The sequence below is a fragment of the Hydractinia symbiolongicarpus genome, chromosome 9, assembly GCF_029227915.1.
Source record: "Hydractinia symbiolongicarpus strain clone_291-10 chromosome 9, HSymV2.1, whole genome shotgun sequence".
NCBI classification, from domain to species: domain Eukaryota; kingdom Metazoa; phylum Cnidaria; class Hydrozoa; order Anthoathecata; family Hydractiniidae; genus Hydractinia; species Hydractinia symbiolongicarpus.
Window position 1 is genome coordinate 25625938 of NC_079883.1, and position 26383 is coordinate 25652320.

The 26383-nt window shown below is 34.1% G+C and overlaps 3 protein-coding genes across 4 annotated transcripts; 2 read left to right on the forward strand and 1 right to left on the reverse strand.

The window, feature by feature from the left end:
• Positions 1–266: 266 nt before the first annotated feature.
• On the reverse strand, positions 267–11415 carry LOC130657723 (kinesin heavy chain-like). The gene is made up of 18 exons (XM_057460733.1): positions 11255–11415; positions 10324–10433; positions 9660–9743; positions 9051–9138; positions 8379–8476; positions 8148–8247; positions 7909–8032; positions 7646–7722; positions 7482–7513; positions 7346–7407; positions 6979–7077; positions 6645–6759; positions 5841–5951; positions 5145–5196; positions 4847–4929; positions 3904–4375; positions 3490–3567; positions 267–3338 (listed from the first exon to the last, which is right to left on the reverse strand). The coding sequence occupies exons 1-18, from the start codon at positions 11265–11267 to the stop codon at positions 1012–1014; spliced, it is 4125 nt and encodes a 1374-aa protein (XP_057316716.1). The 5' UTR covers positions 11268–11415; the 3' UTR covers positions 267–1011.
• A 5425-nt stretch (positions 11416–16840) lies between these two features.
• Positions 16841–19983, forward strand: LOC130657724 (uncharacterized). Of its 2 annotated transcripts, XM_057460735.1 has the most exons (4): positions 17178–17318; positions 17799–17978; positions 18519–18765; positions 19683–19983. In XM_057460735.1, exons 2-4 carry the CDS (start codon positions 17853–17855, stop codon positions 19940–19942), a joined length of 633 nt encoding a protein of 210 aa, XP_057316718.1. In that variant the 5' UTR covers positions 17178–17318; positions 17799–17852; the 3' UTR covers positions 19943–19983. The 2 variants fall into 2 exon arrangements, with proteins under 2 accessions (XP_057316717.1, XP_057316718.1); XM_057460734.1 differs by lacking the exon at positions 17799–17978 and having other exon boundaries at positions 16841–17318.
• A 2932-nt stretch (positions 19984–22915) lies between these two features.
• Positions 22916–25743, forward strand: LOC130657726 (uncharacterized). Its single transcript, XM_057460736.1, has 2 exons — positions 22916–23268; positions 25118–25743. The coding sequence occupies exons 1-2, from the start codon at positions 23181–23183 to the stop codon at positions 25351–25353; spliced, it is 324 nt and encodes a 107-aa protein (XP_057316719.1). The 5' UTR covers positions 22916–23180; the 3' UTR covers positions 25354–25743.
• Positions 25744–26383: the final 640 nt, after the last annotated feature.

Below are 26383 nucleotides of genomic sequence, written 5' to 3' on the forward strand. Positions count from 1 at the left end.
CTTTCGTATCACGAAATGGCGGGCAGAATTACGTAAAAAATTCAATTTAGCTTCTTTCTCGCAATTATTACAAGCGTTTGGCATGTTTCGATTGCTATTAAAGATTTGAACCTATCATTTTACAGAAACCACAAGTCATATCCAGTGTATTTAAAATATTTGTGGTGTTTTATCAATCTGTGCGTGGGTTGTAGTTAGTTTCTCATTGGTGAAGAATGTTGCTGTTAGTAGCCCCAACTTCTATCAGTACAACAAGGAAACTCGGAAACAAAGCAAATACTTTCTTCCGAAAAAGAAGACATAAGGTTGAATACAAAATATTTTCCTAAAAAAAATTAAAAAATGGCTTATAAATATTAATAAATTCATATATCAAAATATTATACGACTTTAGTGTCCATCCCTGCACAGTTTTAGGCTCTCGCAACATTTCAGCCAAAGACTTTTTTTAGGAAAGATACAGCAACTTCTCAGAACTATTTTTTATTTATTTGAAACGTAGATCAAAACTCCAATAAAAAATAAACTTAAAACTCTTAATGTTAGCAAGGTATTTTCATATACAAACGTATCCAGTTTTATCTATAGGTTGCTGTTAAAAACTTAATATATATCTCTTCATTTTAAATATTTTATATTAAATATGTAAATTTATGTATATACAGGAAAATGTACACTTTTCACGACACGACTTTTAAGGCGAAAGTTCACTTCGATCTTTTAGCACATCGGTTCCAGGCGTGCGCATTAAAGGGCTCAATATTTAGGAGCGCTTTTGCACACGCTGAGCGTATTGAAACTAAAGATCATTTTGAATATTTCAAGAGCGGATGAATAATGACATAATTTCTTAATTTTGACCAATGAATTTGCTTCAATCGCCGCCCTTTTTAATTTGCGCGCGCATTTCTGTTCCCAATGACATTGTGCCGCTTGGACGGACGAACGCGCAGCGCTAAGTACATCGTGCTTTCCGATCAAAGTGGACTATCGCCTTTAGCCAAGTTCAGCTCATATACCAATAAGATATTCCGAATCTTCGGATTGAGCTAACCCGCTGTCATTAAAACTCTTATTAGCGGCGTGTTTTCTTAACACTTGTATTTCGTCTTCCATTTTTTGAGCATAATTTTCAAGAGTTGAATACCTTTCTTTAGCTTTGGAAAGTTTCTTTTCAAGTTTTAACTTAGCAGCATCACTCTTGGCTTGTGTTTGGACGCTCTGTCGTTTGTAATGCTCCAATTCCTGTATTAAACTGTTATTTCTTTCTCGTAATTCTTGCACTTTTAATTTCCGGTCATGGTTCGTTGATTTTATTGTTTTTATTTCGCTGTTCAATGCTCTGTTGGAATCTTCGAGATACGTAGCTTTGCGTTGCAAAGAAATATTTTCTTTCAACAAATTGTTTTGTTCGCCATTTTCTTTTAAATTCGTGTACAAACTTTCAATGTCTTTATACCTTCGCCTGTATGTTTCCGCTTCCAACTTCATTGACTGCAATTCCTCCACTGGTACCATTTCCTCTTCTTTAACCGCCTGTAACGTTTTACTTCCGTCGACAGGCGTTAGGCAAGTATTGACAATATTCATCATGTCGCTGTATTGAATTTCTGGTATCTCAATAATCTGAACGTCTTCGTTCTCACAAATGGGCAAACAAACATCAACACACTTTTGCGATTTGTCACCTTTGATTGATGATACTGACAATGTTGTGGCTTGCCGTGACAGGGTCAACGTTGAACTTTGTCTGTTAAGTTCGATATCCAAATGCCCTAGCTCCATCACCAACAGTTCTATTTTCTTTTTGGATTCCCTTAACTCCATATCTTTTGTCGTCAAATCTCTTTCCAGCTTGTCAATATGATCATTCATCCGAAGTTTCTCCTGCAGTAACTCCTTTACTCGGCTAGCGCGACAGGCTTTGATTTCCTTAGCCGCAGTGACAGGCTGCTCACTGTACATTTTACGCACCTGCTCAATGCGTTTACGTTGGTTTCTCTTCATATCTGTCATCTTTTTTGTGACATGCATGGGTGATCGTGTTGTGACAACCTTTGGAGCCACTGTCTTCTTCGATACTTTTAGGTTATCATCTTCATTTGAAGCAATAGGTTCACCAGTCAACATGCGATTCACTCTAAATTGGATGTCCGTCAAAGCAGCTTCATATTTCACATTGTTCTCAATCATGTAGAATAATTCAGATTCTAGCTGGTTGATGTCGTCTATGTTGCTGATGCTTCTTCTGACCGACTCCTGATAGTTGACAACATCAACTGCATTTGACAATGTAAGAATGTCGTTTGCAAACACCACCAGTTCTTTGTTGTACCTCGCATCATGTTCATTCTGGTTATTATCTTCATCCTTTTCTTCGACAAAAGATTGCAGGAATCTCAAATGTTTTCGATCATCCATATTTTTCAGGAGGTTTTTATTCTCCGTTTCCAACCTTTTCATGTCTTCTTCTTTTTCTTTCAACATGTTCTCTAACATTGCAATTGTTTCCTCGTTGTTTTCTTCCTGCATGATACTTGTTCTGGAGCTGATCCTTTTGATTTCATTTTCTTCATTTAATTTATTAACATCCATTTGTTTGTTGAGTAATGTTTCGAATTGTTGCTGTGCGTAATCTCTTTCTGTCATCAAAATCATCTTGTCCTGTTGTAACTTCTTCAGTTTATCCTTCAAGACATCCTTTTCTCCAACCGTTGTTTTAAACTTCTTGGATAGCTCGTCATATCTCTTTTCCAAATCTATCAATTCAGCCTTCACTTGATATGTTTCCACTTCGTTCTGATCTGAAGTTAAACTCTTGGTGCTGCCATCATCTATAAAAACATATCGTTTTGTTTGCGTTCGTGGATAATCCATGGAATGGACTTTACTCTTACGCTTTGGCAACTTTGCCAAAGATGGATCTATTGAGCCGTCCTCTGATGGCAATGTTATGGTGCTGGTGTCTTCAATATTTCTGTTCCAAATCATGTCGCTTTTCACTTTAAATGATTGGCTTCGATTCAGTTTGACTTGTAAGGGTGGATTAATGCGTTCACTATTGAGATCATTGGTAATTTGCTCAATCTCTGGCCTATCATGATCAATTTTTGTAATAGAAGAAATATCGCCAAAATAGGAATCGTCATGAGAGTTGCCTTCAATATCGGACGAAGTCCCTTCCTCTACTGATGTTGACCAAATGAAGGGTTTTGATGAAGCAGCAGAGATGCATTCGTTTGGAGTGATTCTGGATGATTCAAGCAGGAGACGAGTTATTTGTAAAACTTGCAGCAGGTTCATAAGATAGTAGATGTAATTCATGCAATTTTGTTTGTCTAAAAATAGAAGTCATTTGTATTTACTTATTGTCCAAAAATCGATTTCTTTAAAATGATTAGTGTTATTTTTCCCTTTACCGAAATTTCTAAAACTTGGTTATTGCTTTAACTAAAATTTGAGCCATTACGATGTCATTTTTATACTTACCAGAGATTGTGTTATGTTCACTGAACAAGTCCATTAGATGATGCATCACTTCATACAAAGAGTTAAAATCTGTATCTCCTGTAAAAAATTTAGATCTTCATAAATACAAAGTTACACAAACCCGAAGAACGTGAACAAAAAAAGAATGATTAAATGGGAACGGTCCTCGCAAATAGTACCGGTATTAAAGTGGTGCAAGTGTATAAAAATATTAATTGTTTTTTAAATTTGTTATAATGTACATATTTTTTTATTACAAAAAGGTTTCATAAGTCCTTGCCAATCAACTGTAGTTTAAAAAGAAAAAATCTCGGCAACGACATTGTGGTCTCGATTTCTTATGCGTTTTGTGCTATGCACAAGCTTGACTGTGTTTTCAAATTGTATATGTAGCTATATGAATAGTTCTCTTACCAGACCGTCTACCTAACAATTCGAGAATACTTGTATTTGATTTCAAGATATTGCCCAGCATGTTTTCGATATCAGAGCAAGCTTCTGAAATTGTGTAAGCAGCTTCCACGAATAAATCATTTTTATCATGCCCATCACTTATGACTAGCATTTCATTTCGAACATTCTCCATCTTTTGCAGACAGCTATCAATAAAGTTGTTTACGTCGTGTTTCTCCACATTCCCCTTAAATTCCTCCCACGCAAGGTTGTTATGGATACTGGATATTCTTTTAGTTGCCATGGTAAACATTTCCATCATGGCTGACGAACGCAGCGTATCGGAATTTTTATGTTGTTGGCACAAATTCTCGTTGTTTTCCAGTAATACTTCAAGCATTTCGGATATTCCTAAACAGTGTTTCAACGTGTCAAGAGAAGGTCCTGGTTGATGGACCCTGCATAGCTGTTCTTCCATGTTGATTAGCTCCGTCTAAATTACAAAAGGGCGGATTTAAACAGACAACAACATTGATTCGTGCCACTTTACAGCCTTTGGAATTCATTGTGCTTGAAATAAACATAGTTGTTTTCAATTAATTTGTAATGCTTGGAATAACAGAAAAAATCTTAATGACACATTTAATTATTCAACCAGAAACATAAAATTTCTTCCTATGGATCAGACAAATACTTTTGTATAATCTCAAGCATCAGAGCAAATAGGTGTCTTAAAAATAACGTTTTTTATAAAAATACTAGTCGTTAGCCCGTGGAAAAATCCACGGGTTCGCCCGTCGCATTTTGCGTGACGGACGGACGGACAGACGTATACGGGCATTATAATATAGATGTTTGAGGTTAAATGTCTGCGTTACGTTGCCTAGATTCATAAACATTAAATTTTAGCAACTTTTGACCAACATGTTATCACAAAAAATGAATGAAAAGTTTCGTTACATACCTGGGTCTCCACAGTGTTGTTGAGGTTTTGCAGAGAGCTGGAAATGAAATCCCTGATAGGTCGTGATTCATTTAATTCATTTTCTATAAAAAATGGTTTTCTGGAGGTTCAAAATTATGACCATAGTGTTGGTATTAAGTTGTTGATTTATTGAATAATATTGATATTAGCATGTCATGAACAAGCGTGTTTACTCTAGGTTTTGACAGTTACAGCTGTTGTTAAAAACACTGCTCAGTCTGTGAGCATGTATGTTGTTGTAAACGAAATGAATTTGCACAAAGTGAACACGACTTACCTAGGAGTTCAATTTTACGTCGTAGTTTCTTCGCTAGTAACTGGTAATCGACCTAAAACAAATGTTCACTATAACTATTTGGATAGTGTTTAAAGCTTACACAGGGAGCAATTAGTTAAATTAGCTGTCTTCGAGGAAATCAAATTTAATTTCACTCAAAAGAAAGATTGGATGCAAATAAACGTCAGAGCAAATCCCTAAAATGCAAATCAACCTCACAGCAAACCCCGAATTAAAATTAACCAATAAGCACAAAGTCGCCGTGGTCACATCTTAACCTCTTAAATAATACAATAATTTATTATATTTGTTCGGGTGAGTGTGGGCATTCGTGTTTAAAACGGAAGATTTCTAGATATTGACCACGTGAGCAAAAAACACTAAAACAAACAATCAAAAGGCGTAGTCAGTTTTCTGACAGCAAAAAAAATCGTTTGAGACCCAGCCTAATTTTTCTCACCTTAACTATTCCGATTTTCCGGTGGTAAGAAAAATTATGCTGGGTCTCCCGGATAAGGTTGAAATTGATGTTAGGTTGAAGTGGAAAAAATACTGGGTATGATTTTTCTCCTTTTGTCATTAAAATCGATCATAAAAGGAAGCTTTTACTACGCGATACCCTTCTTGTTTATATTTCAAAACATAAACATTTTCTTGTTATCCATAAAAAAAAATTTGTTTGTTTACATTACGTACTTCTACATTGACGCTCATTCTTTCTTTGTTCGTAATCGTTCTTGCTCTCGTTCCGAAGTTTAAACTACATCTTGTCTCATATGCTTCACTGGCAGAAGGTGCCACACAAACCTAAAAAAAAACCAAAAAAAACCATGAGAAGATTTCTTAATATATAGCGCGAATTTGAGGGACAATAATCCTGCAGAGCTGCAGAGCTACATACATAGGAGCAATACGACGCTGATTACTGAATCTGGCTGCTTACAGGCTTGGCACTGAACTAAAAGTACTCATTTTTAACCATACTAACGCTAGCGACCTGTCTTTTATACTAAAACCCCTAACATGTCTCTTCAAAATGGTTGCCAAATCAGTACTTTATGCTACGGATGCACGAATGTGCTAGTTATAGAAAAACAACAAAAATTGCAAAAGAAATTCATTCGATTACAATTTTCGTGAAAATTGTGAAACAATAAGCTATTTCTTAGTTTGGAACACATTAAAAAGAACTGAAAGACAAACTAATGACCAAGATATCATATACCGTAAACGCTTTGATAAACGCCTAATTTCTAATAAATGCCGCCCTCTAAAATGGTGTTTGTTGGAGCTTTCCTCATTTAAGGAAATTACTTGTGTTGAATATATGATGGGAATATAGGTATGTGAGAAAATGTATATTTGAATTTCTTAGTTTTCAATAAATGTCTAGTTTCTATTTACCGCCTGTCTCCAATAAGCGCCTCCTAAAAATCGCAAAAATTAAATAAACGCCAGGGACGTTTATTAGAGCATTTACGATAAGGAAAAGACACCTACGATGAAACTTGTTATGCACCGTGATCCAAGACACTCTTGTAGCAATCTTGTAAGCGTTGAATTACGAAATGGAATATGTCTTCTTCTGCCTTCTGATAACGCATATATGACATTTCTAGATGATCACAGAATATTTTTACAAATTAAAGTTATTGTGTCAAAAACATTTGGTTTCAAACACATTTCCTGAGCGTATTCCTTCCATTCCTATTGTGTCTTTTTGTTTGTAGTAGTTTTGTTTTTTGCTTCTTTTTATTCAAACTTAATTGAAATTGAATGTAACTATTTATTTCAAGGATGTACTTGAACTTTTAATAAGAAGTTATATATGTACCCTAGCTCCAGCAAAGACGAGTTGATATATCTAGCTTCACTGCGATTAATCCCTTCAACCATTGTTTTGCCAAGCCTCTCACTTCCTGCCAAATCACAACTAAAACGTACAGAAATAAATTAATAAAAGAATAGAGGCAGTTCTTAAAATCCCAATGGAATGAGAAACGATCGCCCAGCGCTGTACTGCCAAATATTGCACATGGTCAACACCATCTCTTGCACTTAGTTAATTCTAAGGGAATAGACCTTATCTTATATAGAAATCTATTTCTATCCTTTTGGAATACGCTTTTATAACGGCCTTACAATTTCAAAAGTTGAATACGAAAAATGAAATGTTTAACTTTAAGATATTTGTTACTAACATATCCATTTTTCCTCGTAGTACCATGTCTTCTTCTAACACCATTACATCATCCGGAACGCACTATGATGTGAGAAACACTTTTAAAAAACAGAACAATGGAAAACAAAAATTGGATACCAGAGAAATAAACTTACCAAGTGAGGAAGTTCAGTTGGTGCCCCATGTTCTAGAATATCAAATTAAAGGGTTACGTACTCTAAGCTATGCGCATCTATTTACTGATTTTTCTATCACAATGGCGCTTCATTAATGGCGCTTCATTTGTTTCCGCGCGAAAATAATTTGTATGTTTACAAACCTGTGTTGGCGAGGATTAGCTTCTTTTTCGTCACGTCTAATCGTCTCTCGATGCTCAATTGAAATATTGAATGCGATCTAGGGTAAGAAAAATCAGAAAAAGTAATCCATTTTATCGTTTAAGACTCATCTTGTGCTTAAGGATATCTTTGATATATTTAGAGCATTTATAAAAAAATTATATTGAATATTGTTTTTAGGGTTTATCTAGTTTTAAGATACTGATCCTAGCATATAAAAGCCTTGAAATAGAAGGAATTTTACCTGCTCGATTGTCGAACCATTTTAGTTTCTGCAGTAACCAGTTCTTCCTTTCCTTTCTCTAACAATGTAAATACCTCTTCGGCGCTATTCGCTTGATGGTGACTCAGGTTGGAAACATAAATACCTTAAAAATAAGGATGCAAGTTATATAGCTCTACGTTAAAATTATGGCAAATTTTGAAATTATTGTTTGAATTATGACAATAACTAAAAATAGATATAAATAGAGAGACACATACCTCTCTTGGGATGTTCTCGTACAGGAAGTTCTTCCTTGTTATCTGCTCCAAGTAAATCGTATACCTTCTCTAGATATACTTGCACGAACGAGCAAGTAATCTAAATCACAACAACAAAAAATTTTAATTAGTATGTTCTGTGACCTGATAAGCCGTGATAGACCTATGAGGAGTGATGAGACAAGTAAGATGTTGATGTTAAAACAAAGAAACAATAATAAATAATTCTACCTTATATTTATGAATCTTATCAGCATTAATTTTTTCAAATAACTCGGTTATAGCGTAGTCAGTAATACACCCATCAGCCATCAGTGTGAATGTCTTACCTAAACCGTACAACAGTGATAAATAAACAGAGGATTGTCTTCTAAAACGCCAGTCATGTATATTACAGTCCTGTACAATACAGTCCTGTACAATACAGTCCTGTACAATACAGTCCTGTACAATACAGTCCTGTACAATACAGTCTTGTACAATACAGTCCTGTACAATACAGTCCTGTACAATACAGTTTTGTACAATACAGTCCTGTACAATACAGTCCTGCACAATGCAGTCCTGTACAATGCAGGGAAAAACTATACACATTTAGCCTCTAAACAAGAGAAAGATCGCTTATTCGTAAGAGATAAGAATCACTGTTTTTGAGGAGGATAAGCTTATGGAGTTTTTTAACTAAAGGTATTAACGAACCAATAAAACATTTGTTGGATAAGACTAGACAGAAGACTTTCTTATTAAAATAAATCACTTTGTGGCATTGTGAATAAAATGAGAGGAACGATATGCGACAATTTATTTCTCGACGTCGAAAACTTGAAGGGCGTGGTACACCTGGTAAACTGTAAATATAAAATGTAATGTAATGTAAAATGTAAATATCGTAAAATTTCTTACCTGAACCAGTTTGACCATACGTGAGAACAGCACAATTCATACCATTTAAAAATTTTGTCACTAAATGTTTCGTCGTATGAAAGAAAACCTAAAATTATTTAGGTTGAATTTAGAGCGTGGAATTTAAAATTTAAAAATTTAAATTTCGTACGTTTTTGAACGACGATGATTTTACAGAAAAGCGCAAAAAATTTGCTACACGTCTTTTTTTATAAGAAGCCAAATGAAATAGCTAGTATCTTTTTGCACTTTATTTATCACCTAAAATGATGTCTTTTCTGTTTAAATTGCAATTTTCAAGTAGACTTCTAATAAGTCAGGATAACCTCAGGATAGCATTTTTTATCTACTTGATGGAAGGAATTTGTAAAAAAAGGTTTTTCACTTAAAAATGTTAACATTCTTCCAACTAGTAAAAGTTTCTTAATTTTTTTAGAAGGCGGCTAGTCAGTTTTTTATAAAGTTGTTTCTTATATAAAAAACGTGTATTAAAAGGGCGCTGGAGAAAATGTGCGTTGTCAGAAAAATTCGGCAACAATTATGGAACAATCTGTTTTGTTTGTTTCTTTAAAAAAGTGTTGTGACATTCTTATTAACTGTTAACATTACCTTTTCATTGGAGTCTTCACCACTAAACACACCGTCAAAATAATAAGTCGTCTCCTGAGAATGTTTTTCATCTCGTATTTTTATCTAAGAAGAAAATTTTGCTGTTCATTTGTGAGCTTCGAACAATTACCAGCAAGTGCTATCAGATGAAACTCAGTGGCGTGAGCTGCTCGTAATGCCTCTTCAGTTCCTAATGGAACTGTTATCAATGGGGGTCCTGCCTAGGGGGTTATAATGCATTAAGTCTCCCATTTGAGCTACGGTAGGCGTGCTAGCACAACAGCCACTCAACTAGACAACCGCCTAAGATATCAATCCTATTCTCATGCTGAACGTTAAGCGGAACGATCGATTCACATTTTCATAGTCTTTGGCATGACTCGGCCGGGGTTTGAACTCAAGGACTTCTCACCTGGAGGCGAACGCTCCACCACAAGTTCACCAGTGGGTTTTACATATAGAAAGATAAAGCAACTACTATCTAGTCAAACGCAGAATAGTTTCAAAATATAAAAAGACTTAGATTATATTTAAAGGGAACAGTTTTTATTTGACTGGGCCCATCAAACGTCATTACATATTGACAAACGTTCGCAAAACATCACGTGCTTTGTCATTACAGCTTTTTTTTGTACCAAGTTACTATTAATTTAAATGACCTTACTTTTTTCTCGTCCTCCAAAAACGTTTCGACAGATGTTTTCTCGTTTCTATCTACCTCTTCTTCATTCAGAGGTCTGACACGAGCGTAAACTTTGATCGGCTTTTTCTTCTCTAGAAAGATAAATTAGAAAAATATATTTTGAAGTCATCGTAGCTATGTGGGATACTTAAAATAAACAAATTAAAAAATCCACTAAAAACCAGATTCCGTGTAATACTCCATATATTTTTTTTTATTTCGAAGTCTAATGCTTTTGCAGAAACAGTTCGAAATAGTCATCCCGAGTTATTGGGTCGTCAGCAAAAAATATTGAGAGGCCTGGGACGAGCAAACGAGTGTCGTTTTAGCAAAAGATTTTATCTCCAACAATTCACCTTTATAATATCTATGCATTGATAAAGTTTGAATGCACATCCCTTAACCGGTCTAAAATTACTTATGACAAAAAATATCAAAATTAGCTGTTACTTTAATATGACATCATAATTTAGGCAGCATAATTAAATCCGAAATTTTTTAATATAGAAATAAAATTTTAATTTAATTTATCTTGAGAACTACAATCCTTTTAAAAAATTTAAAAAAAACTTGTTAACCAACTTTTTGAGCTCGATAATTCAACATCAAGCCCAACATCATTTTATACCTCGGGTTCCCTTTAAGAACCTTCCAGCATTTATTCCTAATAAAATATTAGATTTGTAATATTTTGAAACCATAAGAGACTCATCTAAAAATCCTTTCTCCCTACTATTTTTATATTTTCAAAGTTAGAAATATGTATTTTTCACTAAGGTGAGTATAGATATTTTGTTTTCTCAAGGGAATGTGAAGATAAATTCCAGATTGGGAGCATCACTAAATCACTGGAAAAAAAGATTTCAAAATGCTTAAAATTTTAAAATACTGAAAATTTGTCTCAGTAATTTACCTTCGTGTTCCATTATTTTCTTGAGACAAAATCTACACTACGAAAAATATCTCTACCAAAACTCCATGCCCAAAAAACCGAAATAACAACATATGATAAAAATCCTCAATGTGTTTTCGTTGATAAGCTTGTAACAATAAGAACTTCATTGAAACATATTGTTACTATATGCGGCTTATGCTGTAATTTTCAAGAAGAATACAAAAAACATTTGTACTGTGTTTGCATAGCGTGTGTCGAATATAAGCCGTGCTGGGAGTGCAATGTGAGGCATTCACTTTCGAATTATGGCGAAGTTTGAACCCATTTTTTTTTTTACTTACTTGAATAGCATTGAGATAAAGTTAAAATATCTGCAGCCAGTAGCATATTTTTCTGCAATCTTTCAATCGACAAAATCCAGGCTCGATTCTCCCAAAATATCGCCCATTTAAAAAAATAGAATATTTTAAATTCAGCATGATTTCAAATCTCACTTCGGTATGGTTTGTTGGAGAATTTGAACCGACATACTCAAACTACATGCTAAATACTCCAAATATGCATTTTGTATTTGAAAGCATGTATACTTTAAGAATGCTTCGGCTGTTGCGGCTTGCTTCGATAATGAGGTAACGAACCATGTCGAGTTAGAGCGCCACTTAAAAATGGTTAAATGCTATCAACATTTCAGAAATTTTTCAAAATGCCAAAATCTTTATTTTTATTTTATAGATAATAAAATTCTTCCTACTAATACTAGTATGTAAGTAAGTAAGTAAATGTGTAACGGAATTTTTTTTTTCTTTGAGAATTTTGTCCCAACGGCTGGCTCTTTCTCCCCTCCGACTGTAACTATGTTACATTACTGCCAGAGATACGTATAGCATTGCCCTAACTTGCTTGCCTGCCTTACAAGCCGGTTAGCGGTCAGTAGACGGCTCCAAGTAGGCTGACAACAGTGCATTTAAAGGAATTTATTAAAAGGCTAGTCCATATATTTAATATAAATGATAGATAGTAGCCAAAAACTATGGTAATTACAAACCAAAATAAAGTTACAGAAACTCGTGTTATTATTTTCACCAATTTGCATTACGGCAAGAGTCAATTAGAAAATGTGTATTAACATGTATTTTTCGACATTTTATTTAGTCAATGTTTTAAATTTCTTCGTTGCAATCATTATGATGATTCAGTAGACCCAGAGAAATCAGAGTTTAAAAGTAGGACTAGCCGAACCTCATCCCCATGGTCTCGTCAGAATATCATAGGCGTAAAAAAGCCCTGGGCACGAGGTCAAGACTAGCTGAGATTCGATAATGCACACAGGATGTAGCCCTAAAAAATGAACACCTTTTCACCATTTTGATTTACTAATTTCTTCTAATCCCTTTTTTGATATGACGGGTGATAGCCATATTTTGGCCAGTAATAATTTTAAACAACCAACAGAATGTAAAATATGTTACGCAAAACATAGGATTTCGACATTTCCTTACACCTGTGCTTTATTTAAGGGCATTGAACAACACAAAAGGAAAGTAGTTTTATCAACTTTTTTACAGACTTTTTTAATCAAGAAGAAAGGTATTTCCTACAAAGACTTTATTTTCTCTCTTTGACGGCAAAGGATCCTCATTTTAAGACAATATTTTGTTGTGTCTTAGGATACACAGATATTTATTAATAACACATTCAAAACAGAATACTATTTTCTTCAATAATAATAATGCAACGTGCGAACTAAAAACATATATAAATACACGGCAGCCGATTCCTAACATGCAGGATACAACATATTTTTGTTATTCTTTGCGAAATACATTATTTAAAGTCCTGCTCAAAATAAGTTGATATAAGACTACAAATTAGTACATTCCTCACCACAAATTATTATGTACGCAATTTCCATATTAGATTCGCGCGTTTGAACTTGGTAATATTCGCAGCGAATTTAGAACTTTAGGAGCTTTGTTCTAAAAATTTTGACCAGGGTTATTAATATTGTTGTTTGGATGCCCAGTGACAATTCAGAAAAGATCAGTTTGATATTTTTAATGCTCAAATGTGCATGGGTAGTAACTCCGTTGAAGTTTACGACTGCATTGACTTTACATAGGTTTAGATGATTTGTTTTTTGACACTATACTTGAATACTGCAAGCCTTCTAATCAATTATTTTTTCTATAAACAAGGACGAAGAAAGTCAAATGCTTGACTTGACCAACAAACCATTTATGTGCAAAATGACATTAACAAAGAAGATCTGAAAGGATGTTTTATATATCAAAGTCTTGTCTTCACCCCAAGAGCGGTTTAGGATGTAGTCAACGCCGCCTTATAACCTCCTGATAAATGAATAGACATAAAAAATTCAGTCCCAGAAAATAAACCAAAACAAAACAACTTTCTACAATCCTTTGAAAAAAATTGTTCAAGGTGCACCTCTTTAAAAACTATTTATCCACGGGTTTTTTAACGGGTTCTTATCAAAAAACGTGTTTAGTAACGGGTTTTTTCAAAAATATCTTATCATGGCAAACGAATAAAATCCAAAGGATATATCCACTATAAGTGACTTGTTTTCACATAACCTGTTGAAGCGTTTACAGGTATACGGCTTGTCGCATATTCAGAGACTCAGTTGCGCAATTAAGCGCAGGTAATTCGTGCCACACCTCTAGGTTAGCTCTTTAGTACTTGTCTACGGTGCGTTGTAAGTTCAGAAGAGTTTTTCAACGATACATCATTTCAGGTGTAACATATTGTTCAAAAAATAACTGTCCTGCAGTTCCAGGTAAAATGAATATACAGACTATACAACATGTTGTTACCCCCGTCATCTGTATTTCTATTTTCCTACGTCATATCAAAAACAGTCGGGCGGCTTCTTATTTTGTGGAATAATTTTCCGTGAAAGTTCATCGTGAATAACACTGGAATGAGCGCTTAGTATAGGTAAACAATGTCATACATCCGTATGGGGCGATTACAGCTGTGCGCCCTTTTTGGTGCAAGGTCTTTCTTTAAAAATAATTTTCTCGCAAACTCGGTTTAAATAAAATTACAATAGCTTGTCGTTATCTCGTCCAGCTAAAACAACATTTTCTAACTTGTGTAATAAAGTTCCCCCAAAAGTTAAAGCTAAAATTAAATTTAAATAAAAAACCAGATTTTCTGCCTGGCGTTGCAATTTTTATTTTGGAAAGTAAATTTATGTAAATGTTAAAACAAATAAATAGCGACAGCAAGGTGAGCTTTGAGTATGAAAAACCATGTCTCAAACATTAGTGTTTACAGCGATGCACACAGGCCACAGCGTGCCGATGTGACGTCATAGCAAATATGATAGCGACATTTTTATCTCACAAAATAGAGTTCCCAGGAAATTCTAAAAGCTATGGTGAACCCAGCTACATTTAGCTAAGCATAAAAACGTAAGGGAATTTTGTAGCAGTTTGCTTATAAGCACAAACACAAATTTGTATCCGCTGCTTCCAACTTCTAGGGTAAGTTTGTAGGTAGAGATAACAAAAAAAGAAAGAATGCATTTGGCTAGGATAAAATGCATTTATATGTACCAATAATGTAAACAAAAAACTCTAACCAAAAACTCTAACCAAAAGCTGGCATATAACCTCGATTATGCCATAATGATGTACGATTGTAGTCAAAATCTTAACATTGGTTTAAAATTTATTTGGCTAAAACACGTAAACATCCTAATATGAGAAAAAAATACAAAGAAAAATTATACCTATAAATAAAAAGGTTAAAAAGAGACCTCGAAATCTGAACATATCACCTAGAAGCTCTGTTTGCTGCAAACTTCTTTGCTGGCATTTCGAGGCTGAAAAGTATTTAGATTGATTATTTATAAAAATCGGACTTTATGCTTGGCTTACTACGCGCGAAAAAAAACTGGAATTGTTAATTACAGCTTAAAGATTTCGTGAGTGTTTAACACGACCTTCTACCGACAAACAGAAAACAGGTATTAATTAATATAAAATTTCCTGTTGCACATATTTTCCGCGTTTTGTATTTACTGCACTTTCGTTCGCCTGTTGGCATGAAGTAATGAGATCATTCTGACATGTCGGTAGATCGTGGATATATCCATGGGCTTGCCTGTCTTTTACACATCGTCCTTTTAATATTTTTATTTGCTTTTTCGTGTGTTCGCAGCACATAAGATTGCTTAGAGACAGAGTACGGGTACTAATATAAGAGACTAGCCAGTAACACGTGGATAAATCAGCAGGGTCGTCCGTCCTTTATATATCGCATTTCGTGTGTCAGTAACACAGCTATGAGACAGGATACGGGTAGTCGGTAGCGTTTGGATAAATCCAATAGAGAATACGGGTTATAGTATAAAAAACAAGAGAGTGTTTATGCAAATGAGTCTATTATTTAACGTGAATAACCCGATTTCCCGATTTTTTTAATTTACCCAAAAAACGGATTTTCGGGCAATTTTGGATTTTCAATGTGAATTATGTAAAAGTCAAACAATGTGCAAAATAACTTTTATTTGTTGTCAAAAACTTTACACAGAATGTTAACACACGTTTCATTATAATTTTGGACAAATTTCAAACTTCCGATGACATTACAGAAAAAGTGCTGAGATAATCAAAAAAATATTCCTGCTATTTTGTTCCTGCTATGACCTAACTACAAGCGCGCCAAGTTTAATTGGATTTGAAAAAGTCTATCAAAAGTTGTAGACGGGGGTGAGGGAGCGGAATCTGGCCCTGGTCATATTATGTTTAAGAAGACCCAGACCAAACAGGAGGGGGGTGAGGTTAAAAGCAATATATCTCGGGAATGGGAAAGTACGTGTTAAAGAGAAGGGGTTATTACTGCGGTATTGCGAATTGGCAGAACATCTGTGACGTCTTAAATTATCTCTATAGGTTCGTAAAAATTCCAGGACGTCACCAACCTCATTTTTTTTATTAATTCATAAATTCTTATCGCATCTGAAACTAGATAAGATAAGAAGATTTTGCTAACCTGGACGTTATACGTCATCACAATGAAATTCCAACCATGCTTTACAAAACTTGAAGCGACACATTCTGTATGCGCATGCGTACATTCTGTGGTGTCCTAAACGTTTTATATGAATTCATGGAACATTTTGTGACGTCTGACACCTTTTCTCTGAATTCATGATGGGATGATAGGCACGTTCAAAATTAGCGTTAAAAAACAAGAAATTTCAATAAACCGCACGCCTTACAATATAAATCTATCATTTAAATCAATAAATAAAAAAATATTTTTATTTTTGTTTTTATTTTTTATTATTGTTTTGTCCTTTTAAACAGAAATTTATGACCTTCAAATTAACAGTTAACAAAAGTTTTCTTTTAAATAATTGTAGCCTACATGTTTTACAGTTGCCTTGTTAGTTATTCTTTGTTTTTTACCTCCTTAAAAAAATATCAAAAAACACATAGTAAAAGTCAAAAATAAACTGAGAAAACTGGTCAGAAATTATGCATCACTTTTTGATAAAACGAGAAAGAAAGTTACAAACATGGATTTTCCCTGAGCATATACTTGGAAAAGCATGAAATTAGCATGTTTTGTCGTATTTGATAAGACAACACGACATTTGACATACTGTTGTGCTAAACAAGTGTTTGGAATTATATCTCAAACATTTAAAAATTTCCTGAATAGTTCTACGAGTTTTAACAGCTACTTTAAAAGGAACAAGAGAAAAAAGCCGCATAAAAAAGCATAAAGTGTTTTTCTTACAAAAAAAATGTCCTCGACAGACTCTGAGTCTGAATGTGAGTTTCCAGTTTCTTCAAACAAATGGAGCGGCAAAGACAAGCAGTATAAACATTACCAAAATTGCAAAAAAGAAACGCTATACGTCAAGAATGAAGGAAAGTGGGAAAAAACACAACCAGATGAAAAAAGTTTAAAGAAACAAGGAATTCAAGGAAGCGCCGCTGGAATGACAATGGGAGTTGCCAGGGCCGGGGAAACCATGTTGATTCGGAATGGTATAGGATATGCAGCCTGCGCAGACACCAGTGCGGCTAAAGCAGACACCCAGGTTTGTGTAGCATATTTGATTTCGTATCTGAAGTTTCTCTTATATCAAGAGGGAGCAAAATTGTTGATAATGAAAATTGATCTTAATAAAAAGTTGTGAAAGTAACTTAAGTTTGTTTAATTTATCAATTCAAAAGACCATAGTCTAGCTAAAACTTTTCTTGTTTATAAGAAACAGATAAAAGGAATAGTTAAGCTGTAGTTAAAGCTTATGGCAAACCAAATATTGTGCAGCATTACATGTGGCGCGCGCGGATTGAACTGTTATTGCGGGATGTTGCATTGACATAAACTTCTTTGATCTTGATCAGAACTATGGATAGTCTATTTTTTTCTATTTATCAATAAATATACATCACAACTTATGTAATTTATGGTGCATTGTGCTGTTTGCATAACATACGCTGTTTCTTTTTCGTAAGAATTCTTTTTATAACAATCACGAGGCTCAAAATCTTTAAAATTTAAGAATTTTTTTAAGAATCACCCTGAGGCTCAGACTATGTAATCAGATGCACCTTATTGTGGACGGCGAATGAAAGTTCTATATGAGAACTCCAGAAAGATCAACTACTACAACGACCACCTTAAAAAATATCATATGACCTTTAATGATGATACGGAGGACTATATCCGAGAGGATGACATCGAGATGGTTGAGGTGTGCGTCGTTTAATATGTAATCTGATTAGTTCCTTTTGCTAGCTAGAAGTTTTTGTTGTTCAAGTTGTTTAAAACGAAATTTTGTTCTTTATATTTCCTTTACAAAACTTTGCAGGTATTTAAGAATCATTTAAGAATATTTAGGCTAATTTATGATGAATAATTTAAGGGTTGGGCCGATTTATGTAATTCTTGCACCAAAGAAACAGTGTAGTGCAATATGCCTTAGACGTGATTTTATCAAACGTTGCATTCGTTTATCTTAGGCTTAATACAGATGAGCCTAAAAGCATTGTCTTGACCGCTTGAGTTTTGCTTAAACAACTCTAAATTTTCAGAAAATGCTAAACTTGGGTAATTCTTTCCAGGAAATTATTCACTGCTAGTACATTTTCCAAACCCTTGCTTATAACCACCAGTAAATTCTTTCATAATTTTCGAATAACTATGGAGAATACTTATATCTTGGGTTTAAGACTCTTGATACAGAATGACTGAAGAATTAGAATGCGAGTGTGAGTAGTTGTATTTCTTATAGGTTTCTGTTACTGAGCTTGCTAAACTGAAAGTTCTATCTGCTGCAGCCGAAGCAAAAGCCGGTAATGCAAGCACAGGAGCTATGGCTACACCGTTGGGTGCACAAGCATTTGCTAGCGCAAATGGTGCTGAAGCTAGCGCAAGTGCTGCTCTTGTTGAACATGTTATCGAGGCTAGTGCAAGAGCGGTTACTGCAGAAGCACAAGCTAATGCAGGCGTTGGATTGGCGCATCTTGGAGCCTATGCAGGTCTGTTTACAATGCAAAATATTTCAACACTTTGAAATTAAGACAGTTTATCATTTTGTTTATTTATACGCTTTGTCTTTCCTACCGAATGTGTTAATCTTTTTATATATTTCATAAGCCTACACAATTTTTGAAATCAGGCTCGTGTGTGTTTAATCCTAACTTGTAAAAAGGCTGAGATTATGCTTGCGACATGCTATGTAAAAAAAATTAACCGAGTAGATTTTGGTGAGCAAGACAAAGTACGCTATTTTAGCTTATGAAAAAGTAATATAATAAAGATGATAATATGATAAAGAGCTGCTTAAAGTTGAAAGTAGTCCTAAATATTACAGTGATTGTCAATTAAGTGAAAAGCGTTTCTTTCTCCGTCATTTTTATCAGGGCCAAAGTGCATCATCAGTGCATTTATCAAAAGGCCATTTACACCAATTTCGAAATTAACATCAACGGCATCTGGATCCAGTTCGGCTGGTTCAACGTCAGAGTGATTTTCTATTTATCAAAAAAAACCGGCTGGGTCAATGATAGCTGATAAGGGAACGCTATAATTACCAAGTTCTTCTTAATGACCTATCAGCAGGTATCAAGCAGCCTGTCAACTTCCAGCACTTTCGCCTTTGCTTATCGTACTAACACAGCCATTTCTAGGATTCCCCTGCCTGTAGTATAATGAGAATCCGTTGTTCTTTTGCCGTGTAGGGTTATTTATTTCCAAACCATTGGCATTGTTATCTGTGTTATTTCCTAATGAATGCACGATTTGAATTAGTCAGGAAAAAAATGCTGGAAATGCCGATCCTGTGCAAGTGGGAAAAGCCCGATGTTACCATATGCTTATTTTTCACTATGCCCTAGCGTGTACATGCTTATTAAGTTATGGTTATAAAAAAATAATTATTTCACTTGTTATTAAGGTGCCTCGGTGACGACAGCAAAAGTTGATGCAGGCCTTTCTAATATTCCATTTGCACAAGTTAGTGCCCAAGGACCAGGTGCCGGAGCCGAAACCGGAGTCTCATGGAAGTATACAGGAGGAAGCTTTGGAGCACATGCTGGAGAAGCACAGGCTGGTCCCTTTGCGGTACGAGCTGGAGTTAAATTTGGTGCTGGAATTCGAAATGGTGTCCCGGAAGTTGATTTGGGGCCGGTGACGTTGCCATGTTCAATAATGTAATTAAATGATGATTTAAAATGATAATATTTATACTAATATAATTACAGCTGTCATTCTCCTTGCAATTTTGTTACTAAAAAAAATGGAACGTCTACTTCAGCCCTGCTTATTACTTTCCACGACATGCCACGGGAATGTTTGGGGATGAGATTATATGCTATTTAGGTTGTGATTTTATTTAGTTTTGAATTGATAAACGTTGTGTAGATCTGTTAATAAGCAACCTCGACCCCCGGGCTCTTTGTCTCTTTTTTATTACGAGGCGGCGTCCCTTATATCACAAAGAGAAAAAAAGCCCTGGGATCGAGGTTGTGACGAAGTACAAATGTTTAAAATAACTTGTTGCCAACCAATCTCTTGGTCAGAATTTTTTTTTACCTTTTGACATTGATGCATATTTTTAATTGTAATGCTGATCTGACCCGATGTTTTATTTACCGCTAAAAAAGGGTTGATTCACGCCACATTTTGCTCAAAAAAATTTGAGCAGAAAACATTTTAAGCATGCGCATTGGTAATTTCTAATTTTCTTCTAGTTTTTAATTTGTAAATTCTAGAATTTTTCTTTTTTTTTCTTCTACGAAAGTGAGTAGAAATATTTCAACTTGTATTTGAAATCGAGAAAAGATAATACTTTTGTCCAATCAGAAGGTGTAGAAATTGCTGATAAAGCAAATCTTAAAAAAACAACCATTGTCCTTTTTTAATTCAACAAAATTTGTCTCATTTTTATAAACCCCCGGTCATGATATATGTTAGAAAAAACCTGGACTAAATAGGGACTATATCTTACTTGGGATGATGATGATTGGCTGAACCATAGTCGTAAGAACTGTGGCCGAACGCACAATGTGAAAAATTATAATTTAGGGTAGCTTTTTAATTAATGCAGCTGTGACCACAAACGAGGCAAATAAATCAAGGCACAAATATAAAAAAATGGCGGCTTGTTGGCGGAGGACGGAAAACGTGGTTTATATATTTATCAAAAAAGAACATAAAGTTACATTTATTTTTATCGTAAAGTATGCGTAGATTAAGATTGTGTTCCACTTGCATTTTTAAGTAGTGTAGTTTAAAAATTTCTTCATAGTTTGATAACACAGAAAGAAAAGGTAAAAATTAGCTAAAGTTCAAAGTTTTCTAGTGAATATTTACGTTGTAGAAAGTTATTCAGAAAGTTATTCAGAGAGTTATTCAGACCCAATGAGTTATTTACAGCATTACTCATACCACTTTGCATATTCATTTTACAAACTTTGATTTGTGTTTACAACATTTTTGACCGTCCTTTTTTTCTGCCGGAGATTTCAAGCTCCACCCCTGCACCAATTACCGTAGCCGCTAAAAGTTCGCTAAAAATAAAAAGAAGCACCGTGGGGAAGAAATTGTCCCGAAAGACGAGGTTGAAAAGTTTCCTGTTGAGATGCTCAAAAACATACGCACATGTGTTTTGTCTAAAGGAACCATGGAAACTGTCAATTTGGAAAAGATTCTTAAAATTCTAGGTCATTTTACTAGGAAAAGTTTCCTAACAGGTTTCTTAATTTTTATCGACATATGTACAAGAAAATAAGACATAATATGCTTTATCGCCTTTTTAATCACCATCTAAAAGATGTTTTCTCCGCCGTTGAAAGCGTGAATTTTTAGGTACACTTCCGATTTGTCTGAATAACCTCCTCAATATTTTCGCCAAAAAATTTCTTCTTTGAAAATTTTACATTTGCACTAAAATTTTCTTAATTTTTTGAAAGCCGAGTAGTCAGTTTTTTATATAGCGGTTTCTTATATAAAATGTATTGTCTAAGTTAAATCTCCATTAGGTGAAAACAGGAAGTGTCAAGTTGCAAAAAGTTGAATTCTCTCTCAGCGTTAACCAATCAGAAGGCTAGCTAAATTAGCAATATGCTTACAATTAAGATTATTAATTACAAAGTTCCTCATGGACATCTCCTTCATCAAGCACGTTATCAGGCGGTAACCATGTTACTTCTGCTTCTGTGCAGTAGACGTAGAGGCGTCAAATAGGGGACTATTTTTGTTTTAAGTAACTTTTAGAAACAGTCAATTCGTTTAAGATTCTAAATTTGTTTTTAAATATTCTTAGAAAGTTAGACTATGCATGATTTTTATCATTAATTTGACATAGGGTGTGTCAAACTTTGTTGACATCACCTGACACATTCAGATGACACGCCTATCTACTAATGATTTCATACTTTAAATGATAAACTTTATTATTGTTGCGAATAGCGTTTTGTCGCATTGACGTGACGGAAAACAATGATTGATCTTGTATCATAGCAACGGTTTTGTTGTGTTAAAACAAGGATTTAATTGGTTGTCATTTTTGTACGTCACAGAATGACGTAATTTATATAAACAGGGTTTATACAAGCCTTAACTTTTTCTTCTCAAATTATTTTTAACTTTTTTTACGTATTGCTATTATTACGAAATTATCTTTTATAAATTTCTGCTAGAAAAAGTCTTGGGTTTCGAAACTAGCCTAGCCGCCGTTAATAGTTTTATTAATCCTTTCTAGCTTAATTGTCCCGAACAACACAATTCGAGGTCGAAATAAAGTAAACACTGGACTTTTTACGCAAACTTAGACCCTTTTTAGGCCACCATGAATAAGTTCAGCTGCAAGTTGATCATAAATCATTAATGAAAAAGAGATTGTAAATAATAAATCTAATTAAAATGTTATGTTTTATACAAGGCATAGTTGCTTATAGAAATAAAATTTTAGTTTTAAGTTTTATATAGAGTGATGAATACAGAAGTGTGATGCTTTGGGTTTGAGCAGACAAAGCTAGCTAACCACTCTGTGACGTCTCAGAATTAGCTAATGTTTACATAAACGGCAAAGTTAATCGCAATATTTATAAAATTTTGTCAACAAAAACAAAGTTGAAAGAAATCTGTTCTTTTAAATGTATTCAGTCCATTCAGTGTTATTGAGATTTGTGTGTTTAAAATATATCACTAATTTAAAAAATCTAACGTCGGTAATAAAATTTCGATTGTATTTTAATACGCTTGTGATTAAAGATGGTAGCTGTTGCATTGTTTTAATAACATTACGTGAAAAGTTTTGTAAATTTTAAATTGCTCAGTAAGATAATTAAAACACAGTTTGTGGTAGACGTGTTCTTAATGTTTTTTCTTGCATTTGAGTTTTACTTTATAAACTAGTGAGAAGACAAACTTTATAGTTGACGATTTAATAATGAAAAAGACATTTTGGAGTGTATCATTCCATAAAATAAGAATGCTATGTGGAATAATATTGTTGGTTATATCAATGTCATGTCTCGGTACGTACGTTTATTAAATTAAGTTATATACGTTTATTGTTGTTTTACAGAAAAGTGTAAAAAAATTTCTAGTTCCCATACATCTGTCCATCTATCCAGCACTTAACAATTTATTTTATTTCCTCTTTTTTTGATGATTCAGGAATTGATTGACATTATAACTGTATTTGGGGTGTATTTGGGGTCAGACCACTTAATAAGCCCTTTAAAACTGAGGACATAATCTCACTGGCTAGATATCTTCTACCTGATAAACAAATTTCTAAAGTTTTATACACTAATTAAAAGGCTTCAGAACTTAGAGTTTGTGATAAAAGATAGAAGATAACCAAATTAAACCTCCAAATATAAAGAATAAGCTGAACCCAGAAGGTTATTATAAATAAAAAGGAAAGTTTTCTCATATATATGGTTTTTATCGTGTTACAGCATTGTGTGTGAGATATTTAACTACTTTATATATCACGTTATTGTTATACTTGCCAAAGTTATATTGACACTATAAAAGTTTGTGTTAATAAAGTATTAACATAATCTGTCTTGAAACTATTGTAAATTTGTGCTTTCATTGCTCTGGCATGCTGTTTTAATTATTTACAGGAGATTATGTGCCATCCTGATATTAAATGAAAATCTAAAAACAGCAACTGTGGCACGATGATTTGTGTTTTTTGTAGAAAATAATGCCAAAAGTAACTTCAAAAAATAATAAAGCTTGTCATGCATTTTCTTTCAAAAGACAACACTTTCCTGTGCCGTAGGAAGCGTAGCTTGGAGGAGATGCCGGAGCTTATCGCCTAATATTTTTTAAAAGGTGTTTTTTCTACATAAAAATATCAATACCGTTTCCTCGCATTTTTACAATCTATCGTTACACTGATTCTATTCAATTTCAATTTGTTTTTCAATAATCTAGAGGTGCTATTATTCCCCGTGCAAAACCATGATTTGCCCTTGCAGTGGCACTCAATTTGTTTGGAGGGCCAAACAAATGCACTTACTGTGGTACTGTTTTCATTTAGAAAATAATGAATCGAAGTGTTACTACGCAGGATAATATTATAACATCGGTTAAAATTGGTTTTTCAAACTCGAATATCCCATAATTTTAAATTATATGTGATATGATATAAAATATGTTAAAAAATGAAGATAAAAATGTTTTAAAAGTTAACACTGGTCTGTTCAGCCATTGTGTTTGAATAATAAAGATATTATCATGTCATGAACAAGCGAGTTTATTCTAGACTACGTTTCAACAGCTACAGCTATCATCGACAGGCAATGATTGTAATTATTCTTGGCTTATTTATTAGTTGATAAGATAATAAATAGTCCAAGATGATTACGAACATTGCCTGTCGATGATAGCTGTAGCTGTTGAAACGTAGCCTAGAATAAATTCGCTTGTTCATGACATGATAATTTCTATATTATTCGATCCTAAAAATGTTATTATTATTTAACGTTATCAGATCAACACCGCGTTGTTATACCCAACCACAAAAATGCTCTTGATGTGTAACAGTTTCCACAAACGAATCAAATATGATTATATATATTGTTATTCGTACAGTGGAGGCAAAGTTGTAAAAAACTCTCAAAATACTAGCAGTTAAATCTTATCGGAAGTACTCTCTCTAACGTGACAATTTTTGGTTTATCTACTATTCTGTCTATTTCCGGTTCATCTATTTTGTTTAAAATGCATATGCTGATAAAAAACGTTGCATAATGTTGGTTTTTAGCTAAAGTCAAGGCGATAGGTTTCAATTCCACTGCCTAAATAACTGTGATAATGCCGCTTAAATCGTCATCGTCATATTATATATACTTTGTTCTTATTTAGATGCTATTCCTAGCTCATCTTCTACAAACTCGACCAATTTGACAACAACTACTGAATCTCCAACAATAACTTTAATGACGACACCGAACACGACGGCATCGCCCGACCCACACGACGATCTATCTAAAAAAGCATCTTTAATTGTTGGTCTGGGTTTTATACCAGGAATGTTAGTATTGTATTTATGTTGCCGTTATGTTCCTGACTATGTTTCGAAGCTCACTGCAGATAAATAATGAACGACAAATTTGTTTTGAATCACAAAGTGAACTATTATACCGTCTTGAAGAAGTGTGTTTGTATGTATGTAGTTGTTGTTGAATACAAACGCTCTTGGAGATTATCTAAATTTTTAGTTATGTCGGCAATATCTTGAAATGACGTCACCGTTGCCATAAAAGGTGTCGTGTATGCCGTGAACAACACCGACAATAGAAATGACACCAAAAAAACACGTCAATGGATGCCACTGTTTTTTTCAAGTTGCTACATGTACTTTTTCTGTGTAAAGGAAAAAGAAAATTTGTATTTTTTTCTTGCATAGCAATGTGTAAATTTTTTTTGTTATTATTTTTACTTATTTGACGCATGGATATATTTTTAAGCAAGCTGGATAACATCTTTGATATTAATATTTTGATTTTAGTTGCCTATGGATAATCCTGCTGCAATTAGAAGATTGCACACAGTGGCATTGTTGTTAGAACCCTTTCCCTTGCTTAAGGCTGAACACTCTTCCGCAATGCCGCCACTCTTCACTGCGCAATTCTGTTTAATATACACCTGCTATTTTAGCATTGTTGGTAAAGTTTCATGCAAGAGAATGATTGCGTTGCTTCCCGATTTCGAAGATTTTGGAAACAAAGTTTCTTTTTGGATTCTGCACTGCAAGCAAGCGTGCAAATTATGCGTATGCGTACATTTTATGTAAATTCAATAGGGACCATTCAATAATTAATTTGCACCCAAATTTGTCATTTTTTACGAGCACGGAGTATTAACAACACTATTTATTCGAAACTCTTGTAAATTTGTGCACTCAACCCGTTGAGTGAGGTTTAAATTGTTTACAGCAGATCAAGAACCATCCTGATATTAAATAAAAATCTAAAAAATAGCAACTAAGGCGAGATTATTTTGCTTTTTTGTAGACACTTAAAAATAAGGCTAGAAGTCCCCCTACGGTTAAGTGTGGAAATGATCAATACTTTTAACTTTATCCTAAATAATGGAGTTTGCAGCCCTGGAATTGCTGAAGGTTAATGG